Below are 21,289 nucleotides of genomic sequence, written 5' to 3' on the forward strand. Positions count from 1 at the left end.
ATAAGACTTTAAAACTCTTTAATTTGTGCCTTCTCACTTCTCTGTACCATGATAAAGAAGTAATAGACTTAAATAACAAAGACCTTTTACTTAAGATATTGATATCAAATTTCATTGAACATAGAGTGAATTGTTTCAGGTGGTACTTATGACAATTACCGTCTTATAGATTGCATTGTCTGTACCAAACACACATAAATGTTTGAATGGCATCACAAGAGATTTAATGTACAAAATCATTATTTGTATATTATTATTTAATATATTAGCTATAATGTATATGAAATCATCCATTCAGGTCTATATTTCTGAAGATCCAAGCATTAGCATTGAAAATACAAAACTAGATAATCAAAATAGTTTTTATGAGGCTAGAATAAATGAAATGCAGTCAAGTTTATGTTTACATTCCCTTTGTGTTATATTACAAGTAAAAATAAAAATTCCTATGATTTGTTTTCCCTGAAGATTTGTAATGATTAGAGGCAGAACAGAACTAAGTAGGACGGTTATAATATTGTTTGCATCTACAAAGTGTTTGTTTACAAGAATTAATATATTTATTGATTTCTATGATCTAAGGATTACTTGCCTCAGTAAAAATGAAAGACAACTAGATAACATATTTCACTGCCTTATCCAACTATAAAACACATTTCATTGCCTTATCTACTCTAATATTTTTCTATGACTTCCAGTTCCCCTTTGATTTTGTAGATTCATGGTCAACCTCATCAGCTTCTTCAGTGCATCCTTCATGTCCTTATTCCTTAAAGTGTAAATGACAGGGTTGAGACTTGGAGTGATGATGGTGTAAAAGAGAGTGAGGAACTTACCCTGGTCTTTGGAGGCACTGTTACCTGGCTGCAGATACATATAGATAATAGTCCCATAGAAGATGGACACCACAGTGAGATGAGATCCACAGGTATTAACTGCTTTTCGTTGGCCTGCTTTTGACTTCATTCTCAGCACAGCTTTGGCAATGTAGCCATAGGATATAAGAATAAGGGTGAGGGGTGTAAGGACAATGACAATGCCTAAAGCAAAAACAGACATTTCAACTGTTGTGGTGTCTATACAAGCTATCTTGACCATAGCTGGCAACTCACACAAGAAGTGATCCAGAAGGTTATTTCCACATGTAGGCAAATTCAGGGTGAGTGTACATAATGTTACAGAGTTGGCCAAACTAATACCCCAGACCATGATAATCATCTTGAGACACAGATGTGGGTTCATGATTACCAAATAATGCAAGGGCTTACAAATAGCTGTAAAACGATCATAGGACATAACAGCCAGGAGAAGACACTCAATGGAGCCCAACCACATGTAAACATAGAGTTGAATGACACAGCCCACATAGCTGATGGTCTTATCAGGTCCCCACAAGTTAACCAGCATCTGAGGGATGATGCTGGTTGTGAAACATAGATCCAGGAAGGATAAATTCCTGAGGAAAAAATACATTGGTGTGTGGAGATGGGAATCCAGGAGAGATGCAAGAATGATGGCTGTGTTACCCACCAATGTAATTAAGTAGAATATGGTGACAATTCCTGACAGGACCATCTCCAGTTTGGGGTGGTCAGAGAAGCCAAGCAGAATAAAATCATGTAGAAAAGTATAATTGCTTTGGTCCATAGTCCTTCAATGCCCAAATCCTAGAGTGATAAGAGTAGCAGGAAGAGGAGGGGAAGGAGGATGAGGATGAAGATGAGGAGGAGGAGCAGGAAGAGGAGGAGGAGGAGAAATTTGTCAACACAGACTTTGTAAATAATTTTATGAAATACAAAACTGAACAAAGGGAGAGAATTTATGTCAATAATTAAAAAATAATGGATAAAAGTAAAAATTGCAGCCAAGCAATCTAGTATTTGTTGTAGATTCCTTTATGGTATGAGTTTAATATTATATTTTTATCTAGGTGACCTGGGGAGTTCACTCTTAAACTTAAGGTCTGAATTTTATCACATGTATATTTGGCAGTTTGGAATAGGTCTGATTTTAAAATGATGCAACCCTATGATTCTCTGCAAATCTTGTTGGCTTGATGTAGTGAACATATTCTTTTACTTGGTCAGTAAATTCACCTATAAAATGTAATTATTTGGCTAATATCAGAATGAGGAAGAGTGTTCCTTTTTTTTCCATATCTTAGTGAATAGCACCTTTTTATTTATTTATTTATTTATTTATTTATTTATTTATTTATTTATTTATTTTTATTTTTTGTTTATTGCAGTAACATTGGTTTATAACATTGTAAAAATTTCAGGTGTACATCATTGTACTTCTATTTCTGCATGGACTACATCATGTTCACCACCAAAATACTAATTACAACCCATCACCACACACATGTACCGAATTACCCTTTCACCCTCCTCCCTCCCCCCTTCCCCTCTGGTCACCTTTGATCTCCCAGTTTGTTATGTGTAGGATATCTGGCATTTATCCTTGGCACCTTTGTCTCTCTTATCCCCAATACCTAACTTATCACTAAAACTGGTAAATTTGAATGCAAGGATACATTTTAACAATCCTCTCACTACCTTAATCCCAACGACTATCATCTCTTTTCTAGATTCTGGCAATAGTCTTCACTCCTTACATCTAGTCTTATGCCTTTACATTGTTACAAGATCAATAAAATTACATTATCCATGTGCTTAAAACTTGTCAGTTGCTTTCCATTACATTTAAGAAATATTCTAACTCTTTTAGACGGCCTGGACGGACCTGCACTAGGCCTCATTCTTATCTCACAAATCACTTTACACATATTGACTACTAGCCTTCTGTTAGTTTGACATGTCAAACTCATTCCCATCTAAAGCCCTTGGAAACCTTCCTCTTCTTTTCTCCACTCCTACTCATTCTGCAATTCCTACTTATTCTGCAACTCCTACTCATTCTTACAACCACCTCTTAAATGTTTCTTGCGTAAAGAGATATTCCCTGAGATCATAATCTCTTTTTGTTTGATATCTTATATCATGTATATGGAGAGCTACAGAGGGCCAATACAGCATGGAGTCTAAGAACATAAGCAGAGGGCTTGTGTTCATGTCTCTGCAAGTTATTTAGCTGTGTGATCCCAGGCAAGTTACATAATACTTCTGGGCTCATTTTTCACATCTGTAAAAATGGGGACAATAACATTGCTTAGGGTTGGGGTGAAGATTAAATGAGCAATAAATGTAAGGTGCTTAGAACAATGCTTGGAACATAGCAAATCCCAATAATTATTAGTTACCACATTATTATAAGAAAAAATTATAATCATGTGCTATGCAGGTAAATGTTTAACATGTCCCTCCCCAAAGGGGAAAGCAAATATGATGTCTATTGCTCTTCCCTCTATCTGTAACAACTAAAGCATTCCCCCAATAGATATATATCCTCCCATATGTATACATAATTTTTGAATAAAAGAAAAATTTTTACACGATGAATAATGGTGAAAAATCACTTAAAGTTGTTAGCATTTTTTTTTCCATTAAAAATTTAGGCTGGTATTTTGTGAAGTTACTTGAATGGGATGATAGAAGGTGGCAGATGCAAGAAAAGATTGTGGTTTAATCTGTATAGTAACAATAACAGATTTTTTCGGTTTGGTGAAAAATAAATTAGAACATTACTTTCTATTGAAAGGAATAACAAACAGCATTATTCAGTAGTGTGATATAGAAGAGTTCCTCTAGACATGCATGAGCATATCAGAGCTGCCAAATCTTTTAACAATTGAACAGTTGTTATCATCAATTATAGTTATTGATAGTTATTATAGTTTATAATATTATTATATATAATAATAATATAATAACTACATTATAGTTATAGTTATTAACATCAAGTTATTATCTACAGTCCACTTCCATAGTTTCCTATCACTGAGTATAAAAAGATAATTTCTTACCACCTGAAGCCAAAATAATATCCAAAAGCTTCCATGAAAAAATAACAGAGAAAATATATGATCAGAAAAAAAATAACAGTTAAATGTCTCCCTGGTGCCTCTCTCTCTTTCTCTGTAGATATAGTACAAAAAATTGTGCCTTTTGTTTGTTATTCCACTTTATTTATTTATTTATTTTTTGGTGAGGAAGATCAGCCCTGAGCTAACATCTGATGCCAATCCTCTTCTTTTTTCTGAGGAAGACTGGCCCTGAGCTAACATCCATGCTCATCTTCCTCTACTTTATATGGGATGCCGCCACAACATGGCTCTGACAAGCAGTGTGCTGGCGTGCCTGGGATCCAACCGGCGAACCCCTGGGCTGCCGCAGCGGAGCGCGCGCACTTAACCACTTGCACCACCAGGCTGGCCCCCTGTTATTCCACTTTAAATTATGTTTCCTGAATATTATGAGGAAATTACTTCAAACTGTGGCCATAATTCAAAAGTGGACACATTTAGAAGACTTATTGAACATACGGGTTGAGATAGTTGTTTTGACAGAGTCATTTGGTGATTTCCTCAGGATTAGCTTTTCAAGAATCATGATTTGAGGCTGGGTTCTGCCATTGGCCAAGTTAAATAGAAAGAAAAAAAAATAACTCTCTGAAATGTATTGCAAGCTGTCACACACCATTAGAGTTCTATAATGTCTGAGCAGGGAGATGAATAAGTAATTAATATTTATTTTGACAGACATGTTGGTGTGTGTTAATTGTGCCTAACTTCTGAAAAAGACAGAGCTTCAGTTAAAATTACATGAAAACAAAAATGAAAATTCTTTTAATGTTAAAGTCAATGCCATGCTGTTAATTCCTTAACTATTTCCGTTATCACTATAGCCTCCAAAGATTAATTCAGGAAGGGAAAAAGTCCTTCTTGTGCCTACAAAATCCTGACATAGGAAATCTTCAAATGAGTTTTCATGCACATTATGAGATTTAGAAATGGATCAAAAATATCTGACTCCTTCCTAGCTCCACAGTCTTCATGAATAAAATACTATATTTCAATTCTTCATTTTCAATTTAATCTACATTTCCTTGTTTTATTTTTGCTGGATCAAAATGTCTGAAATCACAAATTGAGACATAGCTTCATGTCCTCCTCTTATAGTAGAGAATACATTAATCTTTCCCTCATAATATAGATAATAAGGCAATTTCTCTGCAGATATTTACAGTATTTATTTATTCTAAAAATTCTGAAAGAAAACAAGAAGAATCCATCCATATAAGTCTAAGTTCTTTTTTTTACTTCCCACGAGTTGCTTTACCAGGCCAGGCACGCTATTTTCCAAGAGATATTAAAGATTAACATTACTGTGATCCAGAAAGAGTTTGCTTGATGTTGTGCTTCTTGACTAGTGTGCAGCCCACACTGTGTGAAATAGATCCTGGTTAAGCATTTGCTTTTCAGGGCTGCAGCTCTCTCATATTTTCCCTGCAGTGCCACTGTGAATTCTGCTTTTCCTGAAGTGTATTAAGATACTGACTCTCGACAGGACTCCTCCTTCTTGACCATGTGACTTCAGGTAAGGAGATGAAACTTATCAGAAATTCTTATTACTTGTTCTGACTTTAAGTCAACCTGCAAATAGGTCTTGATCCAAGACATACATTATGAAAAGAACTATTATTTTGAACAAAATTTCCCAATGTTATCTGAAAACCCAGATCATCAAGAAAGATTTTCTAAACCATCTGGACTACATCCAATTGACTTCTGTAGAGTAAAGTGCCATAGAAAAAGCCTGTAAATAAAACAGTTGGAGAATTAGACCATATACTTATATTTTACCAGGAGCAATTTAATAGATGCAAAAATTATTCAATATGAAGGAAAGCTATAGGACAGAGAAATGAGAAAATGTATTTTCAGAATTTTTTTATCTAGTTAGGAAACATATTACAAATAAAATTTTCTATTAAATAACGTACATTTTCAACACTAGAATTATAGCATGAGTTCTCTATAAAATAATCTTACTATTAATAGTACACACTGATTTTTGAAATAAATTTGCTCTAAGCAGATATCATTTAAATAAGGTATCTCTAATAGTTATCTCTGATATTCAAGGTCAAAACCGTTATCTGTGAAAGAGAAGATGTTCAATCTCTGATGCCCTAAACAGTAAGTTGAGGATCCTAAGATTTATATTTTTATTCAGTCATAAAGTGCCTTTGTCTTGATACCACAGTAGGTAATTCAAATACCTCAGTGTCAATGACAATTAATTTTGTTTGTATCTCAGAGGTCACTATTTAATTGTAGGTCCTGGAGCAAGTATTTATCGGAGGATTTTTATGAGTTGGTTTATTATCATAAGCTATGAGTTCCCTTCAATTAAAATTACATACCACCAATAATTGCTTTAATAAAATACATAAGCCTTATGATACATGTTCAATTTGATGACTTGCATCACTGAGCATAAGACAATTTTAGCTATTTGCTTCTGTATGATAGTAATCATTGTATTCTACATTGGAGATATAGTATAGTGTGAACATTACGTGGATAGTTTATACAGCCAGACGTTCTAGGCTGAAATCCCGGTGGTTCCAGTTATCAGCTGTGTGAACTTGGGAAAATTACTTAATTTTTTTGGTGCCTCAGATTTCTTATCTACAATGGGGAGATAGTAATCACACATATTGAAGGGTTAGTATGATGATTAAATAAACTTAACATATGTAAAATATTACAATACTCATTGGCACACAGTAAGCATTCAAGTAAGTATTAGCTATTACTATTTCAATCAATTCAGGGAGTCTGCATGCTATAAAAATGTTCATTTTTATCAATTTTGTGAGAGTTCATACTGATATTTGATAAAACATCTGGTCAGCACTTCCACCCTTCAACCACTTCTTTTGGGATTATATATATATATATAACACATGTATATTTGGGCATATATTCTCTCTATATATTGTTTTTATTAATGATGATAAAAAGAAACATAAAATCAATTAATGATACTTTTTTGTTGATCAACATTCTAAACATATGAATACTTGAAGATATTCACTTTGATTAAAGATCTCAATTTCACTCATGTATTTTCTTCTCTCCCCCTTAAGTTTTCTACATCTCTCTCTTTTTTTAAAAACCCTTTTTTGTTCAGAGTTTTTATCATAAATGGATGCTGTATCTTGTCAAATGTTTTCTCTGCATCTATTGAGATGATGATGTGATTTTTATTCTTCATTTTGTTAATGTGGTGTATCAAGTTGATTTATTTGTGGATGTTGAACCATCCCTGCATCCCTGGAATAAATCTCACTTGATCATGGTGTACGATCTTTTACATGTATTGTTGTATTCGATTTGCTAGTATTTTGTTGAGGATTTTTGCAACGATGTTCATCAGTGATATTGGCCTGTAATTTTCTTTTTTGTGTTGTCTTTGTCTGGTTTTGGTTACCAGAGGGGAAAGGGGGAGGGAGGAGGGTGAAAGGGGTGACTAGGCACATGTGTATGGGGATGGATGGTAATTAGTCTTTTGATGGTGAACATGATGTAATCTACACAGAAATCAAAATGTAATGATGTACACCTGAAATTTGTATAATGTTATAAACCAATGTTACTGCAATGAAAAAAGAGTAGATATGGTAATAATATTAAAAAAAACCCTTCTTCGGAGTTGTAATTGAATTTGATAATTTAAGTCCAACTATAAAAAATACTCATTTTTTGTTTGAAAAACAAAAATGTATATAAATTGTCATGTATATATATCTACTTTAATTACATTCCTTCACGGTGATTTCCTAATTCTCTGCTTTTTATTTTGTGATTATGTGCCACGGGTTTGCCACTCTGGAGAAATTAGAGGAATCAACTAGATTCTTTAAATTTTTGAAAATTTTCTCATTGTTTTTCCAGGAATGGGTAAACTCAGATTGTGAAGCAGATGCTTTAGCCTTTGATGTACCATATAACATTTTTTTGATTCCCTCTGACTAAATCAAAATGTGTTTTTCTGTTCTCTTTTTATTTACCCATTTTTTTTTTTCTTGCTTGCTTTAGCCATTTACTTATGGGAGCCATTTAAAATGAAATTATTAGTAGTGCTTCCCCATTTGGCTGCCTATCAGATTACCTGAGGTGTGTGGAAATTTTAGAAATACAGAGTCTCAGATGCCTATGCCCTCACCAGGGGTTCTATTCTTCCTTGTTTATACTGCCTCTCTGGATAATATCATATAGTTCCAAGGCTTTAAATGCCATCTTCATATTGATGGCTTTCAAATTTATATTTCCAATCTTCTCCATTGAGCATCAAACAGGTAATTCCAACTGCTTAATTTCATTCACATTTAGATGTGTAACAAAAATATGAATCTAAACATGGCTAAAATAGAACTCTTGATTCGCCCTGCACCAAATCTGCTATCACTCTAATCTTCCTCATCATAGTAAATGGTACAAACATCTACCTCCTACTGGCCAGAAACCTAAGAGTCATCCTTAATTACTTCCCTGCCCTCACCTTGAAAATTTGATCTATTTCAAACTTTACCTCTTCTCTCCATTTCTACTGTTACTAACTTGCACTGAGCCATTGTCTTTCTCTTCCTAGATTCCCAGTGTCCTCCAATCTTGTTTCCCTGCTCTAACTTTATCCCTTTCAATCCATTCTCTAAATGGCAGCCAAAAGTGTTCTTTAAAAAAAATACATAAAATGTTTTAATTTACCTATTTGAATTCTTTCAAGATTCCCCACGAACTTAGAATAAAATTCAGACTCCTGAAAGGGGGGTCAACCAAGACAATGACATAAGAGGCTCCTGAACTCCCCTCCTCCCATGGACACATCCAATGTACAGATACACATAGAGCAATTTCCTCTGAAAGAAATCTAGAAACTTGTTGAGTGACTTTTACACATTGGGTGAATGAGAAAATACTCACATTGTAATTGGTAGGAATGGCTGAGACACATTTTCACCATAAACCCCACCCCTGGCAAAGCACCATACGATTGGGAGGAAACTCCCAACTCCCAACTTTGCCCTGAGGAGTGAAGGGATTGGACCCCATATTTATCACTCCAACTTTTAAGACTTAATCAGAGGGATGGACCCTCAAAACACCTAACTCTGAAAGCCAATGAGACTTGTGCCCATGAGACCCATAAGACTATAGCAAATGAAGAGTTGTTAACGGATGTGTCAGCACTTGCTGTGGCTATCCCCCTGAATTCATTGTAGAGGGAGCAGGCAAAAATGCCCATCTCTCAGTCTTTCCCTGAAAGCGTCACTTGACATACTTAAAAGCAGCTGCCTCAGGGTCAGGCTTCTAATTTGGCACACGTCTAGTGGCCCCCCTGTGATCTTCCCTGGAGCCTAGGGAAACTGGCAGATACCTTTCTCACCATCTCCCTGTAGCCAACTCCAAGTCACCAGTATCTCTCTGGAAGGCGCTTGTGCACAAGTCTGGTGCCTCAGCTTTTGCATTGCAGCCCAAGAGACAGGTCCCCCAATAGTCTGGCTCTGATGACCATTAGGCCTTGTATTTACGAGTCCCACAGGACTGTAGCAAACAAAGAAGGACTTCTTTTTTTTAAAATTGAGATATAATTGACATATAACATTGTGTAGGTTTAAGATGTACAATGTGTTGATTTAATACATCTATATGTTACAATATGATTACCACCATAGTCTTAGCTAACACCTGTATCATGTTATGTAATTACCATTTCCTTTTTGTGGCAAGAACTTTCAAGATCTAGTATCTTAGCAACTTTCAAGTTTATAATACAATATGGTTGACTATAATTTCTATAATTACTATGCTGTGCATTAGATCTCCAGAATTATTTCATCTTCTAGTTGCAAGTTGGTACTTCTAAACAACATTTCCTCAATTTCCTGACTCTCTAGTCCCTGGTAACCACCATTATACCCTCTGTTTATAAGAGTTTGGCTCGTTTAGAATCCATATATAAGTGAAATCATATAGAATTTGTCTTTTTCTGTCTGACTTATTTCACTTAGTGTAATGTCCTCAAGACCCATCCATGTTATCACAAATGGCTGGATATCCTTCTTTATCATAGCTGAATAATATTCCTTTGTATACATATATACCGCTTCTTCTTTATCCATTCATCTGTTGATGGACACTTAAGTTGTTTCCATATCTTGGCTGTCTTGAATAATGCTGCAATGAACATGAGAGTGCAAATACGTTTTCAAGATCCCTGTTTCATTTCTTTTGGATATATACCCAGAAGGGGAAATGCTGGATCATATGGTAGTTCTAGTTTTAATTTTTTGAGGTACCTCCATACTGTTTTCCATAGTAGCTGAACTGATTTACATTCCTACCAACGTTCAAAAGTGTTCACTTTTCTCCACATCCTTGCAAACACTTATTATCTCTTGCCTTCCTGTTGATAGCCATTTTAACAGATGTCAGGAGATATCTCATTATGGTTTTGATTTGCATTTCCCTGATGATTAGTGATGTTGAGCACCTTTTCATATACATGTTGGCCATTTGTATGTCTTCTTTGGAAAAATGTCTATTCAGTTCCTCTGCCCATTTTTAAATCAGATTGTTTGTTTTTTTTTGCTATTGAGTTGTATGAGTTCTTTATATATTTTGGATATTAACCCCTTATCAGATACATGATTTGCAAACATTTTCTCCCATTCTGTAGGTTGCTTTTTCATTTTGTAGATTGTTTTTTTGCTTTTTACTTTGATTTAGTCCCACTTGTTTATTTGTGCTTTCATTGCTTGTGCTTTTGGTGTCATGTCAACATTTTTTGTCAAGACCAATGTCAAGGAGCTTCTTCCTTGTTTTCTTCTAAGAGTTTTAAGATATCATGTCTTATGTTTAAGTCTTTAATCCATTTTGAATTAATTTTGATAAATGGTGTAAGATAAGGGTCAAATTTCATTTTTATGTATGTGGTTATCAAGTTTTATCAACAGTATTTATTAAAGAGACTGTCCTTTACCTATGAGTCTTCTTGGCTCCCCTGTCAAATATTAGTTGACTGTATATGCAAGGATTTATTTCTGGGATCTCAATTCTGTTCCAATTTTGTTTGTGTTTGAAGTTAAGTTATTATCAACTTAAAGTAGATTGTTATAAATATAACATGTTTTATATAAGCCTCATGGGAACCAAAGTAAAAACCTATAGTAGATACACAAAATATAAAGAGAAAGGAATCAAAGCATACCACTACAGAAAATCATCAAATCACAAAGGAAGAGAGGAAGAGAGGAACAAAAGAATTACAAAACAACCAGAAAGCAATAAACAAAATGGCCATAGTAACTCCATTCCTATCAATACTTACTTTAAATGTAAATTAACTAAATTCTCCAATCAAAAGACCTTGAATGGCAAATAGATAATAAACCACGACCCGAGTATATGCTGCCTCCAAGACACTCACTTCAGCCTTAGAGACATACATAGACTGAAAGTGAAGGAATGGAAAAACATATTCCATGCAAATGGAAACCAAAAGAAAACAGGGATAGCCATACTTATGCTAGACAAAACAGACTTTAAGTAAAAACTAAATAAGAGAAAAAGAATGTCACTGTGTAATGATAAAGGGGTCAATTCATCAAGAGGACATAACATTAATAAACATTTATGCACCCAACAAAGGAGCATTTAAATATATCAACCAAATACTACTAGATCTGAAGGGAGAAATAAACAGTAATACAATAAAAGTAAGGGACTTCAATACCACACTTTCATCAATGGATAGCTCTTCTAGACAGAAAAGCAATAAAGAACCATTGGGATTAAACATGTTAGATCAGATGGACTTAATGGACATTTACAGAACATTCCAACCAATAGCAGCCCAATACATACTCTTCTTAGGCACACACGGAACATTCTCCAGGAAAGATCATATCTTAGGGCACAAAACAAGTCTTAATAAATTTAAGAAGACTGGAATAATATCAAGCATCTTTTCCAACCACAATGGTCTCAAACTAGAAATCAACCACAAGAAGAAAACTGGAAGATTTACAAATATGTAGAGATTAGACAACATGCCCCTGAACAACCAATGAGTCAAAGAAGAAATCAAAAGAGAAATAAAAAAACATCTTGAGACAAATGAAGATAGAAATACAACATACCAAACCTTATGGGATGCAGCAAAAGTAGTTCTAAGAGGGAAGTTCATAGTGATAAACACCTACATTAAGAAAAAAGAAAGAGCTCAAACAAACAACCTCACTTTACACCTCAGGGAACTAGAAAAAAACAGCAACCAAGCCCATGAACAAATGAAAAGGCAATCTATTGAATGGGAGAAGATATTTTCAAACCACATATCTGATAAGAGGTTAAAATCCAAAATATACAAGGAACTCATACAACTCAATAGCAGCAAAACAAATAACCCAATTTAAAAAGGGTCAAATGACCTGAATAGACATTTTCCCAAAGAATACATAAAAAATGGCCAGCAGGTACATGAAAAGGTGCTCAACATCGCTAATTATCAGGGAAGTGCAAATTAAAACCACAATGAGGTATCACCTCACACCTGCTAGAATGGCCATTAGCTGCCATGTGATAGGAAACAGCTGATGTCCTCTCTGGAGTAGGCTGGGGGCAGGGACGGGGGCATGGCAGTGGCATGAGGGTTTTTTTTTGTTTAACACAACTTTAAAAAAAAAATCTAATGGGGAACATGATCAGTGAACAACCTCATGCTGCTGCCTCAACCCCACACCCCCTCCCCGCCCCAGGGACCTTGATACTGGCAGCCTGCCATGAAGCCATGCACATCCTCCATGGAGGCTGGAGAGGAACCACTGCTGCTGGCCAAACTGAAGCCCAGGTCCTCCACCAGAATGATCGGAAGTCTGCTGTAAAGCCTGGAGTGTGGCCTTCTCCCCAGATGACTCCTGGTTGATCTCAAGGACACTGTATGGTCAAGCTGATCGCTTGGCTGCTAGAGGAGCAATTCATCCCTAAAGGGTTTGAAGCCAAAAGCCCAAGCGGCAAAAATGTTACAAAAGGAAGAGGGAGCCCAAAAGAGAAGATCCTAGACTGTGGTCAGATTATCTGGGATTTGGCCTTCAGCCCATGGCCTTCTCCACCCAGCAGGAAGCTCTAGGTATGCCACCATTCCCAAGTGCCAGATGTTTCTGCTTGATCCTTGCTATGAACTCAATGATGGACAGATCAAGATTTGGGAGATGCAGAAAGGGATTTTGCTTTCAATCTTTCCAGCCACCAAGATGTCATAAGAGATCTGAACTTCATTCCTAGTGGCAGTTTGATTTTGGTCTCTGTATCTTGGGATAAGACTCTTCATATTTGGGACCTGAATAAACATGGTAAACAGTTTCAGGTGTTATTGGGCCACTCACAGGGGGTTTACTACTGCTTCATTTAGCGGGACTGCAGCATGCTGTGCTCTGTAGCTGAAAAGAAGTTGATCTTTCTATGGAGCATGCTGTCCTACACATTAATCTGGAAGCTGGAGGACCATCAAAGCAGTGTTGTCTCTTGTGACTGCTTCCCCCACTCTGCCTTGCTTATCACAGCTTCTTACAATACCAATGTGATCATGTGGGACCCCTAAACTGGTGGGGCTGTGTAGGGAGAGGCTGAGGTCACTCCACTTGACCACTCTCAGCTTGACCCCCATGGATGACAGTGATGTCCATATTATCCCCCTGAGATTAATATGCTTCTGTCCTGAAGGTTTATACCTCACCATAGTGGCAGATGACTGACTCTCCAGGATCTGGGCCCTGGAACTGAAAACTTCAATTGCATTAGCTCCTATGACCAATAGTTTTTGCTACACACTTTTTCCACATGGTGGAGTTATTGCTACAGGGACAAGAGATGGCTACATCCTGTTCTGGACAGGTCCTATCATCACTGAAGCACATATGCTGGAAAGTCTTTCGAAGTTTCCTGACAACTTACACAGTGCTAGTCCTGCCAATCCCCAAGAAAATGAAAGATTTTCTCACATACAGAACTTTTAAAGCAAAGCCACATAGTCTTACTTGTTTTCTTTGTAGCAAGATAAATCTTCCTGGCAAGGAGTAGTTGAGATAATGGGCCAAACATCCCAGTCTTGGATTGAAATGGAATTTCTCTTTGGGATTTTGAATAGAATGTAGCAAAACCAGATTCCAGTGGACTAGTGGCAGATCTTTTTCTCCATGACATGTGCAAGTCAGTCATAGAGGCGGGGATTCCACTTCTGTGGTGACAAAGCCTAACTTTAAATCTTCAGCCCACTTATAAACAGCAATGTTGAACTCTTCCTGGTCGTTTTGATTCAAAGTGTGATTATTGATATTGTTTTGATAAGAAAAGTGACTAGGCCTGAACATCCTCTCTGTGGCAGAAAAGTTTAAACTCCCTCAAGTGGGAAGTGTGACTTCTGCCTAGTACTTATCATTGTTGTATTTCAGATGCAGTGGTGGCACCGTTTAAAGTTGTCTCCTGCTGTGGTCAAAGTTGCTTTGATGTTGGCAAGTGCTTTCCTTCCTTTAGTTTCTCTCTGACCAGCAGGACAAGGTTTTCATGGAGCCATCAGATATGAAGTATTAACTTGCTTACCTAAATTACAGGTGACACAGAGACTGTGCTCCTGACTGATACAGACACTATAATTGACTTTTTTTTTTTAAGCAATGGTGTGCATATGCAAGAGATGACAAATTTGTATGCCAGGTTACACAAGGATGTATTCATAAACTGCACGACTTTTCAAATGGCTACCAAGTTGTCAGTTTGCCATTCATTAGCATATTTCTTTGTATTTTCTCAACAGATGTTAAAGTACCACTGTGTTTTTCTCGATAGTATCTAAAAACCATAGTACTTAAGTTAAACAGTTGGGAAGATGTCTCTTCTTAATTGTGTAAAGAATTGGTTGTTTTCATCAATTCAGCTGATAATCTTATGTATGAGATCTGTCTTTGCTGCTTGACCTTATTGGACTAAGCCAGTTTCAACTCTACCCCTAAACAAAAATTTAAACTAAACTTAAAAGTACTGTTCTCTTTCAGTGGCATGTGGTTATCTAATCAAGACACCTCATTCAAATAAAATCTACCTTTGGAAAATTTTATATATTTTAAATCACTTTAAAAGACATGCAACATCCCGTCCTTTGGCTTTCTTAATATGTGCTTTATGGAGGCCAGTGTAACATTATAAAATGTATTGAGAAAGTAGAGGAATCTCTCCTCTATCACCTTTGTTGCTGAAGAAAAACATTTTTTTTCAAGATGAGAGGCTTTCATTGGAGGAAAAAAAGTTAAATCTTTTGGCTCTCCATTTCATTTTTTCCATTAAGAAAAAAAATCACCTTTTAAAACAAATAGTACAACATGACAACTGGGAATGGATTGGGCAAATTTTTTACTTTGTGGTTATCTTGAAACATCACATATAGCATAGTCTGAGAGGCTCTGAATGGCTTCCTTGAGGCCCCACTTGTCTATTAGTTTCAAACTTTGCTAGTGTCCTTGGGGAATGAGTCCTATGTGAATGATGGAAATAACTGACTTCTCCTTTTTGATAGTGTAAGAATTTGACACTTTTATAAAGAATAGCCTCCAAAGTTTATTCTGTAATATCATAGACAGAGAAGGCTTTCATAGGAATATAAGTTGAATAAGTCAGTGTTTTTACAACTGGCTAAGGAAAGAAGAATGACCTGTAACACAACCAACAAGAAAGCTACTTTATTTTTGTTGTGAAGATTGCTATCATAAATGCAGCATAGTTGCTGTAAAATACACTACTACATTTGCATACAAGTCCTAATCCTTTCAGCAGTTGTAGGTTTAGAGTCAGGCTTAATCTTATGTGCCTTCTCTGTGTTAAAAGTGAGTTTTGTACAACATCTGGCCCCTAGTGGCATAATTTTAAGTGAAAATTTCTCTACTATCCACACAACAATTAGGAATCTGCTAGTAACTCTTCTACTTCAAGAGGAGAAATAGAAAGATCAGTTTTTAAAGTAAGAGAGTTGAGTCTGTTTTATAAGAGTATAATAGTTTTGGCCAGAAGTCTATTAATACCTATTTAAAGTAGATACAGAGACAGTGCCACAGATTAGATTTATAAACTTAATTTTGGAAATGTTCTGTTTACGTTGAGCTGGAAGACACTTAGACTATATTAGATTTGACAGTCTTACGCTCTAGACCAAAATAGGGTTGGCCAATTTCCTGCAACTGAGGGGTAAAAGCCTTAAGGCTGAAAAAATGTTATTTTTTTTTAATAGAAGACAAATAGGCAGTGTAATAAGATAGTTGTACATTAAAATTGTTTTGTACATCTCTGCTCCAAACAGCCACAAACACAGTACTTTTTAAATGTCTGCCCACCCATGCCTGGAACAGTTTTCCCAAAATTGGGGTGATTGTGGTTTCATCACCTGGCTCAGACAGCGGGACATCCCATAACTGAATCCTCTGTTCTCCAGTCACTGCGGGGCCTGGCAGTTGCAGTGAGTTGTCCTTGCCTTCTAGGGCTCTGCAACAATCAGGTCTCTGGTGACTTGAAATGTGGCAATGAGGCCACTCAACTAAATCTTCTTGTTGGTACTAACAGAAAGTTTGTACTTAAAAAGAAATCAAACAAAAGGTAGGAATAGAGACTATCACAGACAGGTGCCTTTTGACAGAGGACAACAGAGATCAAAGACACAAAATTTGTTGAAGGAGGAGAATGGGAGGTAATAAAATTTTTCCCTGGACAGCGATCTTATATGTGTTCCCTAACATTTTCTTCTCTACCATAAACATTTATTTACAAATATTATTCAAACTTGTATTGAAAAATTAAATTAAACAAGTTGTTAGTTATATATTAAAAAAAAGCCCAGTGGCATAGTTGTTTAGTTTGCCTGCTCCACTTCGGCAACCGGGAGACTGCAGGTTCGCTCATCAAGCCGTGCTGTGGTGGCATCGCATATATGAAACAGAGGAAGAAGGGCACAAATGTTAGTTCAGGGCTAATATTCCTCAAGCAAAAAGAGGAAGATTGGCAGCAGATGTTAGCTCAGGACTGATCTTCCTCACACTCGATCAGATGGACTGAATAGATATATACAGAGCATTCCATCGAAAAACAGCAGAATACACATTCTTCTCAAGTACACATAGATCATTCTCAAAGATAGACCATATGTTGGGAAACAAGGCAAGCCTCAATAAATTTAAGACTGAAATCATCTAGAGCATCTTTTCTGACCACAGTGCTATAAAACTAGAAATCAACTACAAGAAAAAAACTGGGAAAGTCAGAAATATGTGGAGACTAAACAACATGCTACTAAACAACCATTGGGTCAATGAAGAAATCAAAGGAGAAATTAAAAAATACCTGGAGACAAACGAAAATGAAAATACAACATACCAACTCTAATGGGATGCATTTAAAATTACAACAAAAAGAATAAAGTATCTAGGAATAAACTTAACCAAAGAGGTGAAAGACCTGTACACTGAAAACAATAAGACATTATTGAAAGAAATTGAAGAAGACATAAACAAATGGAAAGATATTTCATGCTCATGGGTCAGAAGAATCAACGTACTTAAAATGTCCATACTACCTAAAACAATCCACAGATTCAATGCAATCCCAATAAGAATCTCAATGACATTCTTCACAGAAATATAACAAAGAATACTAAAATTTATATGGAACAACAAAAGACCCTGAATAGCCAAAGCAATCCTGAGCAAAATGAACAAAGTTGGAGGCATCGCAATCCCTGACTTCAAAATATACTACAAAGCTATAATAATCAAAATATCATGGTACTGGCACACAAACAGACACACAGATCAATGGAACAGAATCAAAAGCCCAGAAATAAACCCACACATCTATGGACAGTTAATCTTTGACAAAGGAGCCAAGAATATACAATGGAGAAAGGAAAGTCTCATCAATAAATGGTGTTGGGAAAACCGGACAGCCACATGCAAAAGAATGAAAGTAGGCCATTATCTTGCACCATACACAAAGTTAATTCAAAATGGGTTGAAGACTTGAATGTAAGACTTGAAACTATAAAACTCCTAGAAGAAAATATAGGCAGTACACTCTTTGACATTGGTCTTAGCAGCATCTTTTCAAATACCATGTCTACACAGGCAAGGGAAACAAAAGAAAAAGTTAACAAATCAGATTACATCAGACTAAAAATCTTCTGCAAAACAAAGGAAACCATGAACACAATAAAAAGACAACCTACCAAGTGGGAGAAAATATTTTCAAGTCATTTATCTGACAAGGGGTTGATTTCCAAAATATATAGAGAACACATACAACTCAACAACAAGAAAACAAAAAACCCAATCAAAAAATGGGCAGAGAATATGAACAGATATTTTCCCAAAGAAGATATACATATCACCAACAGACACTTGAAATGATGTTCAACGTCAGTAATTATTAGGGAAATGCAAATCATAGATACAATGAGATATTACCTTACACCGGTCAGAATGGGTATATTTACTAAGACAGAAAACAACAAATGTTAGAGAGAATGTGGAGAAAGGGGCACTCTCACGCACCGCTGGTGGGAATGCAAAGTGGTGCAGCCACTATGGAAAACAGTATGGAGATTCCTCAATAAATTAAAAATAGAAATACCATATGATCCAGCTATCCCATTACTGAGTATTTATCCAAAGAACTTGAAATGAATTATCCAAAGAGATTTATGCACACATATGTTCACTGCAGCATTATTCACAATAGCCAAGACATGAAAGTAACACAAGTGCCCTTCTACAGGTGAATGGATAAAGAAGATGTGGTATATATATACAATGGAATACTACACAGTCATAAAAAAAGACAAAATCATCCCATTTGCAGCACGTGGATGGACCTTGAGGGTATGATGTTAAGCCAGATAGAGAAAGACCAGTACTGCATGATTTCACTCATGTGTGGAAGATAACAAATACATGGATAAAGGGAACAGATTAGTGGTTACCAGAGAGGAAGGGATTTGGGGGGTGGGTGAAACGGGTAAGGGACACATATGTATGGTGACAGAAAATAAATAGCCCACCAAGGGTGAGCAAGATGAAGTCTATTCAGAAATTGATAAATGATAATGTACACCCAAAATTACACAATGTTATAAACCATTACGATCTCAATAAAGTTACTGAAGAAAAAAAAGAATGGCCATTATCAAAAAGACAAGAGAGAAAAAATGCTGGTGAGCATGTGGAGAAAAGGGAACCATTGTACACTGTTAGTGGGAATGTAAACTGGTACAGACACCATGGAAAACAGTATGGAGGTTTCCTGAAAAAACTAAAAATAGAACTACCATAAGATCCAGCAATTCCACTTCTGGGTGTGTATCCAAAGGAAACAAAGTCACTATCTCAAAGAGTTATCTGAACCCCCATGTTCATTACAGCATTATTTACAATAGCCAAGACATAGAAACAACCTAAGTGTCCACTGATGGATGAATAGATAAAGAAAATGTGGCGTGTATATATGCAATAGAATATTATTCAGCCATAAAAAAGAAGTAAATTTTGCCATATGTGACAACATAGATGAATATTGAAGGTGTTAGACTAAATGAAATAAGTCAGACAGAGAAAGACAAATACTGTGTGATCTCACTTATTATGTGGAATCTAAAAAAACAGAACTCATAAAAACAGAGAGCAGATTGTTGATTGCCCGGAACAGGATAGGGGTTGGAGCTCAGATGGGTTAAGGTGGTCAAAGGGTAAAAACTTCCACGTATAAGATCAATAAGTTCTGGTGTGTAATGTACAGCATGGTGAATTTAGTCAATAATAATATAATGTATTTTGAAAGTTGCTAAGAGAGTAGGTCTTAAAAGTTTTCACCAGAAAAAATTGTAGATAATCAGTTGACAGATCTTTTAACTAACCTTATTGCGGTAATCATTTTGCAATATATGCACATATCAAATCATTACGTTTTACACCTTAAACTTATGCAGTTATATGTCAATTATATCACAATAAATATGGGGAAAACATTTTTTATTACATTAAATGTTTTATTACATTAATAAAAAGAAAATTTACAAAGAGTAATCTGTGTTATCTGACCCATCAAGCCATAAAGTTGCACATGCTCAGTAGCACTCCATCATCAAACAGAAGTATATGTATGTGATCTGGCCCGAGCCGGTCCTGAAGACATAAGTGAGTTACATGAGGAAGTATCTCAAATGCCCATGAGCCCCATTACTGCTACACTGCCTTCTCTCTCCCAGCCTGAACCTATGGCCTCATGGGGAGTTCCCTAAGATTGGTTGACAGAGGAAGAGTAGACTTAGGCCTGGTTAACAAATTGTTCTGCACGATATCCAGAGACCACCTGAGAGTAGACAACTGCAGCACTACAGCCCCTTTCTGGGACATCCCTGAAGGACAATGGTTAAGGAAAATCCTCCTAGGGTGCAGAACTTTGGGCAATGCACCTGGTTGTTCACTTTGCTTGGAAAGAGAAGTGACTAGATGTGCACTTATATACAGATTTCTGGGTTGTAGCCAATGGTTTGGTTGGATGGTCCCATACTAGGAAGGAACATGATTGGAAAATTGGTGACAAATTTGGGGAGAGATATATGGATAGACATCTCTGAATGTCTAAAAACATGAAGATATTTGTTTCTCATGTGAATGCTCACCAAAGAGTGAGCTCAGCAGAGGAGACTTTTTAACAATAATCAAGTGGATAGGATGACCCATTTTGTGGATACCAGTCTGCCTCTTTCCTCAGCCACCCCTGATATTGCTCAATGGACTCATGAACAAAGAGGCCATGGTGGCAGGGGTGGAGGTTATGCATGGGCTCAGCAACACAGACTTCCACTGACCAAGGCTGACCTGGTTACAGCCACTATTGAGTGCACTATCTTCTGGCAGCCATGACCAACACTGAGCCCTTGAAATGGCACCATTTGCTGGGTTGATCAGCTAGGTACCTTGTGGCATGTTGATTACATTGGACCATGGAAGGAACCGATTTTTGTTCTTACTGGAATAGGTAGTTAGGTACAAATTTGCCTTCCCTGCATTCAATGCTTCTGCCAAAACTACCATCTGAGGACTAGAAGAATGCTATGTCCATCATCATGGTATTCTACATAGCATTGCTTCTGATCAAGGAACTCGTTTCACAGCAAAGAATTTTGACAATGGGCCCTCATGCTCATGGAATTCACTGGTCTTTCCGTATTTCCCATCATCCTGAAGCAGCTGGATTGGTATAATAGTGAAATGGCCTTTGGAAAAC

The 21,289-nt window shown here is 36.4% G+C and overlaps 1 protein-coding gene and 1 pseudogene across 1 annotated transcript; one reads left to right on the forward strand and one right to left on the reverse strand.

Annotated features, from left to right (window-relative positions):
* Window positions 1-685: 685 nt before the first annotated feature.
* Window positions 686-1,647, reverse strand: LOC101387771 (olfactory receptor 2W1-like). The gene is given in 2 exon segments (XM_014796306.2): window positions 686-729; window positions 732-1,647. Coding segments are annotated over 2 exon segments (960 nt in total).
* An 11,127-nt stretch (window positions 1,648-12,774) lies between these two features.
* On the forward strand, window positions 12,775-14,050 carry LOC101388121 (WD repeat and SOCS box-containing protein 2 pseudogene; annotated as a pseudogene).
* Window positions 14,051-21,289: the final 7,239 nt, after the last annotated feature.

The sequence above is a fragment of the Ceratotherium simum genome, chromosome 13 (genome assembly GCF_057802395.1).
Source record: "Ceratotherium simum simum isolate JZ-2026a chromosome 13, ASM5780239v1, whole genome shotgun sequence".
In the NCBI taxonomy this organism is placed as follows: Eukaryota; Metazoa; Chordata; class Mammalia; order Perissodactyla; family Rhinocerotidae; genus Ceratotherium; species Ceratotherium simum.